This window comes from Haliaeetus albicilla, chromosome 9 (assembly GCF_947461875.1).
Source record: "Haliaeetus albicilla chromosome 9, bHalAlb1.1, whole genome shotgun sequence".
Classification (NCBI taxonomy): domain Eukaryota; kingdom Metazoa; phylum Chordata; class Aves; order Accipitriformes; family Accipitridae; genus Haliaeetus; species Haliaeetus albicilla.
In genome coordinates this window covers 9,934,696-9,944,423 of record NC_091491.1, presented here as the reverse complement: position 1 = coordinate 9,944,423, position 9,728 = coordinate 9,934,696, and the positions used below count along the sequence as shown (strand labels likewise).

Sequence of the window (9,728 nt, the reverse complement as noted above, 5' to 3'; positions counted from 1 at the left end):
GACCCAAACCTATGCCTAGAGCCAGACCCAGACTCCATCCCAAACCCAGACCCAGACCCAAACCCAAACCCAAATCCAAACCCAGACCCAAACCCAAATCCAAACCCAGACCCTAACCTGGGCTCAGACTCAGACCCAGCCTACACCTAGACCCAAACCCAGACCCAGACCAAAACCCAAACCGGCCTGGTGTGGCAGTGGCAGGGCTGGCTGTGGTGGCATCTCGCACCACGCTCCCTGTTGCAAAACAGCCCTGTCCCCAAGGCGCTGGCCGTGCTGTGATGGCTGCTGGCCTTCCAACATGGCGGTCCTCCATGAGGTGGCAGGAGGGACCAGCGTCCGCAGCCTTGGGAAGTCGCTCGCCCCTCACGCCCTGGCAGCCCCACGGGCCCTGGGCCACCCACCCCACACGGCCCTCACACCTTGCTGCCGTTCAACGTGGCCACCTCGCCTCATGGCTCCTACCCCACCCAGCGAACACCATATACCCACACCCCAGCCTTCGCTTTCTATTAGAGGGAGTGAAGCAGCTGCCTTCCAGGAGGAAGGTGCTGTCCTTTTGCCCCCTCCACCAAACTTCCTTCCTGCCAGCATCTTTCACAAGATTCCCTTGCCCAATACCCCACTGGACATTGAAATACATCTATAAAGTGTCTCTCCTTTATTGGTGAAAGATGCAAAATCATTCAAAATACAAATAGACGATAAAAGGGGGTCTAGTGGCGAGGGGTCCCCAGTGGCCTCAGCCCTCCAGGAGCTGGTGGAGCGGGGCTGGAGCTCTCCTCACAGTGTCATTAGGACATCTTGGGCTTGTCGTACCAGTGGATGAAGATGGGCGCTGGGCTGCGCCGATCTGGCCGGCAGCGACCCGGGGCCTGCGGCAGCTGCCAGAGCCACCTAGATCCCCCAGTCTGGCTCTGAGCCCCGGCTGCGCAGGAGCTGGCGGAGATAAAGCATCGGCTGGCTGGTGTGGGGGGCTGAGGGCTCACAGGATCTTTCTCCGGGTGCTCTCGGTACAGCGGTTCAGGATGAGGTCTTTGCTGGGACGGGGAGGAACAGCAGGCTGAGCCTTGGGCTTGTTCTCCTCTTGCTCATTTTTCTCAACTGCAGGTGAAGTGGACATACAGATGGGTCAGAGCTCTCCACCACCCCACACCTTCATGTGAACGTTCATGTAATGGTCACCAAAGTTCCTGCCTCTCCTCCTGTCTCAGCTGTGTGTGATGGTCTTCCCCGGAGGTCAGGGTGGTGGGATGAGCCCATCGGTTCCTGGTTGGGAGCTCTGCTTGGGCGGGAGCCCAGCTCTAGGTCTGTGCAAGGAGCTGCTCTCCCTTGGGAAGGTCATGGACCCTGCACAGGGATTACCAGATCTAAAGCGTCTACCTCAACAGCAGCCTCCTTCTTTATGCACCACCTCCCTCTGTGTGCTTTGCTGACAGCTAACATACATGATAATGGTAATGGTAAGAGCAGCAAGGGTGAGGTTAGGTGCAGAGAGGAAAGCACAGGTCCTAAATGTGGGCTTACCTTTACCAGGACCTACTGAGGGCAGAAATGCCACCATGTGCTGCTCCTTCTCTGTCAGACCAGAGGTAAGAAACCTCATTGAAAAGAAACACCTCCCTGCACATGCTTTCCCCACAGGAGAAGGGTGGACAGGCAACGTGTGACTTACATGTGTTGTCCTACTGCATCACCTCCCACCTGTGATGGGGCAGAGCCAGAGGCCGTGCTGCCCTGTAGGGACAGCCCAACCTTGGGGCATGAAGTGCAGAGGGTTTGGAGAAAAGAAGACTCGTTTCCTCCTCCCCATCCAGATCTTTCAGCGTGGCACAGGGATTCCCAGTCTAGTTTGCTCGTGCCACAGCTCCAGCAACAGGCATTGGAGGGCATGAGCTGTGCCTGCAGGACTTCAGCCCACATCCAGGGCAAAAGCCCTGTTGAGACTTACTGAGGACTTTGGCCTTGTTCTGCAAGTTTTCCTTCATGTTCCTCTGGCTCTGGATGTACTTCTTGCTGTTCCTTCTGTAGGTCTCCTGGCTGATCAGCTTCCGGCTCTGCTTGTGGATGCTCTTCGCATTTCGGATGGTGGATCTGCAGTGAGTGAGAAACAAAACTTTCAGTTTCCATGCTGGCAGCTCTCACATCATGCACTTTCTCACTGAGGATTTCCCCCCCGTGCTTCCTCTTCTGCCTCACCCAAACCCCAATATCTGCTTTTTGGTTTCACCTGGTGGAAAGCAGCAGGGGGATGCTAGCCCTCGAGGGAAGGCATAGGTGAGACATTGATGTACAGCATGTTAGGAGGCAGCTGGAGTGGTGCTTTGGAAGCAAATACTGAACGGTAAAGCCCGAGCACAAGCCTGGAAAGTAATGATGGGGATGGCAAGGTAGATCAGATGAGATGAGCGTGAGGTTTTCCCCAGAGCTCGAGAAAGCCCTGGAAGTGATCTGTAGCTTTGCTTTTGGATGGATGGACATACACACATGGCATCTATACTGGCTGCAACACTAAGATGCTGGTGTGGGGTTTGGCATGGCTCCTCAACGCCCAAGGCTCAGTCCCTGGGCCAGGGCACGTGTGAGGTACGTGTCAGCGTGCACCTGTATGTGCGGTGTTGAACCCACAGCAGAGAAACTACTGAGAGAAGTGAAAGGCTGAGCAGCCTGGGGTTGTGCGGCGGCATGTTGCCACAGGGGAACCCCCAGCGTTGGGGACCGTCCCCAGGCAAGCCACCGCTTTGTATTCACTACCAAGGCATAAGCAAGGTGGCTCCTGATGTCCACCCCATCGTCCTCCTGCTCTGCTCAAGGCAACATGCCCATCTACCTTCAGCCCCTCCCTGGTCTGAGCACCCCATTTCATAGCAAACCTCTTGCCCACAATGGCAGGTCTCCACCTTTGCAACAGGGCTCAGCCTGGCTGCCATCACCAGCACCACAGGGACAGCATTCACCATGGGGGGCAAGTCACTGTCCTTGAAACAGGCCACGTCACCTCCTCCAAGGGTATCAGTAAGCATCACTGCGCTCAAATAGGTGGATTTGGGCCATTTTACACTGTCTCACACTCAATACATGCTCCAGCAGAGCTGGATTTTGAGAGATTTTATAGTAAGGCTGCCGTGTTTTCTTGTAGGGAAGAAAAGATAGAGGCAAGCTCTGCCCTTCCTAGCAGTTTTCTTTGCATTGAAATTAATGAGTTATTATTGCTTTTTATCTTTTTAATCAAAATAAAATCCTTTCCATTAGCTCAAATCCTCCGATCAGATTAGGCCATTTGGCAACTCTGATTAGTCAAATCTCTCCTCAGTTCTCAAAGATTCAGTGGATGCACTTAGGAAATAAGAAAAAGGCCAATTTGAAAATTAGACAAGATCAGCCCAGAAAAGAAACTTTGCAGAAGGACAAGGAGAAATACGCCTGGCTAGAGGACCTGCCAGAGCAAGGATCATGCAGCCCTGCATCAGAAATGCTGGGGTGCCTCTCCACCCTTGGAAGTCGGGGAGCACTGAGCTATTTTTGCTGCAGCCCTGCAGGATCTGCCTCCTGCTCTGTCTTTGCCCTGCTCACGTCTCTCCTGGGAAGTTCCTCGTTGCCAGGGTGAGCAAGGGACACCACAAATCACTGTCTGGTTTCATTTCACCCTCTCAAAGAAGAGCTTTAGTCCTCCTTGCCCCCACCCAGAGCTTCTCCTACCTCCGTGGAGGAGCAATCCGGTTCCTCAGCTCACTCTTCACAGAGGTGTTCGCCTCCCCAGCTTTCTGCAGGTACATGGAGGGGTAATAACCTGTGGTTTCATCCTTCCTGCAGTGCAACACAAAGCAACATCGCTTGCAGCCGTGGCTCTGCAACCACCAGCTCCTCATGCCTGTCCCCAGCTGGTGCTGGCTGGGTTATTTCTCATGTCCTTTGCAGTGAGGGGGGCTTTGACTGTCCTCCCACCCTGTGTGCCTGTGGCTCTCCCTGAAAGTGTGGCTTGAGTCCCAAAAGCAAGTAAGTAGCAGAGAGAGCAATGGCTCACAGCTTTCAGGGTCTTACCAGCTCATATTATCTCCCCTTGGGGTTTCGCTGGGCGCCTGAAGCATTGCTCAGAGCCTCCTGCCAGACACCCTGCTGCTGTGTGCTCAAGAACACTCCCTGGTCCCTGGCCCATCTCCCCCTCCAGCCCAGCACACCTGCAAACACCAGGAGATCCTCCTGGTGCCACTCGCCTGGGCACAGGCTGCGGCAGGAGGATCCCCAGGGTTTGCAGCCATGCCATGTCCTGCTGTGAATGCACAATCTGTGACTCTCCAGAACACAGGTGCAGCTGGGATTCCCCTTGGGAAAGCCTGAGTTTGCAGGGCAGGCCAGGGCTATGATGAAAGCTAAGGTTTCGCAAAGCACAATGTGTCAGAATACTTAAAGGCAAAATATCGCATACTGGTTTTTTTCATCTGCCTCCTTCCTGGATATTTCTGAAGCCCCCAGCAGAGGAAGCCCCAGCTGCAACATTTAACATTTGGCAAAGCCACAGGCTACAAGAAGCAGCCCTGCAAAAAGGAAGTGCTGGGCAGCAGCACAAAACGGTCGGTGGCTTTCACTGCCCCAACGTGCAGAACGGCCGGTTCATCCCTTCCCTCTGCCCAAATCCCGCTTGCCTGATTTGTTCTTGGCATCTCTCACCTGATGACCCACCAGCCATCAAGCAGCTTGTGGATGACTTCAATGGTATCACCCTCCTTGAGGGTCAGCTCGTCCTCCTCCATGGCTGTGTAGCTTTTCTGGACAATGTACTGCTCACCTGTGCGCAAAATCAGGACAGTGGGTTGTGTGCTACCACCCCAGGGATGGGGCTCAGCCTCTCCAGCCACTGGGGAGAGGAGGCACCAGGGCATCTACCCTACATTTTAGGCAAGACTCAGGGTGCTTCAGTTCTCCAAGTTTGGATTCAGACTTTTCCTCAGCCTTGTCAGTGCCTGTGGCTCATCCCAGCCCCTCCAGCACCTCTCCAGGAGAAAGCTGGTGAATGCAAGCAGTGGAAGCACACCTATCTCTGCTCAAGACCATGTTTATAATTCAGATGATTAAATGAGGAAGAAGTGTTGTGCTAATAGTCTGTTGCAGTGTTTCGAAAACCACAAAGACGAAGCCTGGAGAGCAATCAGCATGAGTCTGCAGGATCCTCCCTCTGCTCCTGTGCAATAAGGCCCCGCTGTCACAGTGGGGCGATGCGGAGGGCTGATAAGGACAGCACGGAAGCCAAGCGCTAGGGAAAGCCTGTGCCTCGGTTCGGATGCTGCACCATATTCCTTTGCTAACCCAGCAACTTGGTGTTCACCCAGCTAGCTCAGGATGGCCACTGGATGAAGATGTGCCTGTGTGATCAGCCAAAACAAGCATCTACTGCTGAGCTGCAGGTCATGGGAAGCTCCTGAGGTTGACACTGAGGTACCTAACCATGAGATTTATCCCTCCTGGCAGCTCCTCCAGCAACATCTCCCTGCCCAGCGGTCCTGCTCAGTGTGGACTGCCCGACTGGGGCCTTGCAATGAACCATCCCAGCAGGGAGGTGCGGCACACTGGTGCTCTGGTGCACACCTCGGTTACCCCAACATTTTACCTGCGTAGTTGGGCTCCTGCTCTTCAGACTCATCAGGACCATCCATTGGTTCCAGATAGGCAGCTGGCACCCAGCCCCGTTTATTCTTCACCTGGCAAAACCACCATCCTGCAAGGAAAGCAGCCGTGGGCAAGAGCAGAGGGTCTTGCAGGGACACTGTGGGGGCACCAGCACCAGGTCTGTCCCTGGCCGGGGCAGGCACAGGCATCCATGTGGCCTGGATGGAGGGGATGGCACCGGGGTCGGTTTCTGTTTACATGGTGGAACCAAGGAGCTTGGCCAGTTCATCCTGTTTCCTCCTGGGCAGGAAACCTCATAGGCTGAGGCATGCAAAGAGGTTGCATGGTTTTCTAGGATTGCCCCACACCCTCCCCAGCCAAAACCAACTGTCATGTGGCTCCATATGAATGTGAAACATGTCCCAAGAGGGCAGGAAGCACCAAGAGGTTCGGTCCTGCCAGTTGCATTTGCTCCGAGCCTCTCCTCTCCATCAGGAGACCCTGAAATAACCGCCTACCCTTTAACCCATGCACTGGCATAACTAACTCGCATGCTGCATTTGGACATGAGATTGCAAGGGCAGTCCCTGTCCCTGCTGAAATGGTAGCTAGGAGGGGGCTGGCCCTCAGGGGCTCTTCGGAGACATGGACACATACCGCTTTCGCTCTTCTCCACAACATCTACCATGTCCCCAGCTTTTAGAGCCATCTCAGATGTGGAGCTCTTCTCGTAGTCGGCGATGGCTCGGTATGTTTGCAGGACAATGGGGCCCGTGATGTCTGTGTGGGAGAAGTGAGAAACGTTCCCTCTCCCAGTCGCCAGCACAGAAATACCCTATTTCAGGCAAGCCGAAAGCAGCCCCAGGACAGCCCAAAGCACTCTCCCAGCCTCTTCTGGTCTCAAACCAGCTGGATCCCAGAACAAGGACTCATTCCCCCCAAGGCTGTGGTTTCCACCCAGCTGCAGCTCTGGCACAGAGACCGTGCTCTCAGTCACGGCATCTGCCATGGGATGGCTGCCCCTCTCCCTGCCAGGGTTTGCTGCTGCTGAGGCAGCTGCTTGCACCCCTCTGAGGCCTCTTACCGGTGGGGTTTTTCTTGGCATCCTTTGGCAGGAGGAAGACCTCGGGCTTCTTGGTTCTAGGCAGGTCAGAGCAAAGGCAGCTCAATACCAGCCACCCCTCACCGCTGGCAGTGGTGCCCTCCCTGTGGGCTGCTGCCAGCACCCGGGGCCGGGGATGCAGGATTTCCACCAAAATGGCAGGCAGCTGGACTCACTGGCTGTCTGTGACAGGGTTCATGTCATCGTGACGGACCTTGAAGAAGTTGACCACGTGCAGGCATCGGGAGATCTTGTGGGGCAGGTTGACCAGCGTGTAGCAGTACTCAGTCAGGGTGCCCTGCCTGTTCTGCGTCGAGCGCTGCCCGTCAAACCACTTCGGTGCTGGGGGAGAGGGGAAAGCACTCAGAAAAAGCAGAGTGCCCTGTTTTTACAACTTTCCCAAGCAGGCTGCTCTGAATCATTAATTTTTCCCTGAAAACAAGTGGATTTGGCCCCAGGGCGCTGCATGGCTGCATGGTGCCCATAAGGTGAAGCTCTGTGGGAGCATGGCCCTGTCTCCTCCTTTGCTGCTCTGGCCCTGGCATGCACATGGAGGGCGATGCACGGTGCTGAAAAAGCTGGGGAGAAGCTGACTGCGGGGCCACGGCTGCTTTGCAGAAGAGCTACAGCTGCGGGTTCCTCGTTTTGGCAATGCAGCTTGAGAGGTGAGCACGGTGCAGCGCGCAGCCCGGGTGCCATGGGCAGTGCAGAGCAGAGCTCTGTGCAGCTGGACTCATCCCCCTGCAGCCCATGGACCCTTACACAGCTCGTGCAAGCCCAGAAAAGACCCCGTTCAACTCCATTTCACTTACAGGACAACTCCCACATCTGTGCTCAGACTAAGCCCAGCCGCTGGTCTACAAATACAGCAGCTGCACCGGGGCCCAAGGAGGGGCTCGGGACCAGCCTGTGGCTGGGGGAGATGCACCTCTGTCCCACTGGCCATGGTGCATGTCCTGCAGCAGCCGGTCTTGACCCCAGGGCTCCAAAATGCTGCTGGCAGCCCTGACCCACAGCAGTGTTGAACCCCATGTCAGGCTGCATGTGTGCAGCCCATGACACCCCCACCCCCCCCGCAGCAGTCTGACGCCTGCCTCATCCCCCAGTGCTTTCAGTTCCCCAAACGGGACAAGGACACTCTGAAGAGTCCCAGCATGGCAGCGGCAGCACATGGGAAGGGTCCCGGCACAGCCGTGTTAGTCCAACCGACCCTGAGGGGAGCCCCCTCAAGACGTGGCACCCACACTGCTGTGGTGGTGCAGGTTTATTCCTCCTCAAGAGGCATTGACCACAACCCGCAGCTATTTCTCATACTCCTTCCTGCCTCCTCTAAAGCAGGAAATTAAATAAAAGGGGGAATTTTGCTGACCTGCACCTTGCTTGGGGACAAACCGTCAGCTCTTTGGATCAGGAATTCATTCCCTGTCATTGAAGACACATTGCATCACTTCCTCTTATGAAATATCTGTGTTGCCATAAGGTCACTAAAACCAATCCCAGTGATGGTGTCACCAAAGGAGGGCTCAGCCTCCCCAAAGCCAGACCCTTTGCACCAGCTGGGGGTCGCAGCCGATGCTGCAGGACATGTCTTCAGGGTGCCCAGCCTTCAGGGAGGAAGGACGGGGTCTGTGGGGCTGGCGAGTATTGGGAGAAACCACCACCGCTGCTCAGAACATTCTGGGGTTTTGATTTCAAACCCAGTGGGGAACAGAAACGCACCAAGCACCTGCGCAGGAGGCAGCCCACAGAGCTCGGCCCGCTGGGGAATTTCCCGACAAGCTGCAATTTCTATTTCACTCCCCAGGCCCAGCACGTGCTGCTCACCTGGCAAGTGTGGGATGATCCGGTTCTCCACGTTGATGTCCCCAGATTCAATGGGAAACATCTCCTTCAGCGCTTTCTGCAGAGCAGAGCCAGGCACAAGCCGTGAGGATGGCACCGGGATATGCCCCTATAGCACCCGCACCCCTGCCTGCAGCTTGCCCCACTTCCCGGCACTCACCCCACTGCCACTGGCATGTGCCGGCTGGACCCTGTGCCTCGGCACTGGGAGAAATCTGCCAGGGGAGCACAGAGCCGATGGCTCCCCATTTCAAGGGGTGAAGGAGATTGAAGCATTGGGACCCAGGAGCCTCTTTGGAGCCAGGTTTGTTTTGGGGCAATTTCACCTGGAATTTGCCCTCTTATTTTTCCCCACCCAGAGCCCTGGTGTGCTGGGCTGGGAGCCGGTTCTTGCCCCAGGGTGACTCACGTGGAACTCGTATATCTCGGTAAACCTGCGGTAGACAACCTTTTCGGAGAGGTCGTTCCACTTCACCAGGAACATGTAGACCTGAGGGGCAAAGCAAAGGCACTGCAGCTCTGTGGGTGAGCGGGACCCTGCACCCCGCTGTGACCGAAGCCCCCAGGGAGCCCCGCAGGTGTTTCAGTTTTAGATACACTGCGTGTTTTCCTTCCACCACCCCAAAGCGAGTAGCTTTGCACTAGGCAAAGCCCAAGGCAGCGAGCGAGCTGGGCGCTAGGGCAGCTCACCAGGGATGGCGTGGGGACAGAAACATGCAGACAGGTGGGAATCAAAGAGGGAAAAGCCCTTTCCAAGCCTGCAGAGTAACTGATGGCTTGCAAAGGAGGTGCCCAAAATATTGTGCATTCAGGACGTTTTAGCCTCTGGCTGCCTCAAGCTCATGCCATCAGCCACCACTCCACCCTCCCCCAAAAAAAGGATGCTCTTAGGCCCTCGGCCACATTTGTCTAAAAAAATTTGCTGGCCGGGTTTTTACCCTGGCTGGTCTTCGCTACTCAGCTTGTTGGAAGGTCGCTGTATACTCACATAGTGCTGGCTGGGGAAAAACCTTTTCTCGTAGCCCAGCAGCTCGATGTGCCGGATGAAGACATCCCCCATAGCTGCTCCTAGCCACGGCGTCCCACTCCGGCCCCTGCTCCTGCCTCTCCAGGCGTCTCGGCGTCCTCCCCTCTCCTCTGCCTTCACACAGCTCTGCTCCGCTGTTAAAGCCTGCGGGAA

At 55.8% G+C, this 9,728-nt stretch overlaps 1 protein-coding gene across 1 annotated transcript; it reads right to left on the bottom strand.

Moving 5' to 3' along the window:
- Positions 1–646: 646 nt before the first annotated feature.
- On the bottom strand, positions 647–9,728 carry NCF1 (neutrophil cytosolic factor 1). The gene is made up of 11 exons (XM_069791491.1): positions 9,537–9,728; positions 8,958–9,038; positions 8,531–8,606; positions 6,883–7,048; positions 6,689–6,744; positions 6,262–6,384; positions 5,606–5,713; positions 4,669–4,786; positions 3,700–3,807; positions 1,952–2,094; positions 647–1,104 (listed from the first exon to the last, which is right to left on the bottom strand). The coding sequence occupies exons 1-11, from the start codon at positions 9,606–9,608 to the stop codon at positions 986–988; spliced, it is 1,170 nt and encodes a 389-aa protein (XP_069647592.1). The 5' UTR covers positions 9,609–9,728; the 3' UTR covers positions 647–985.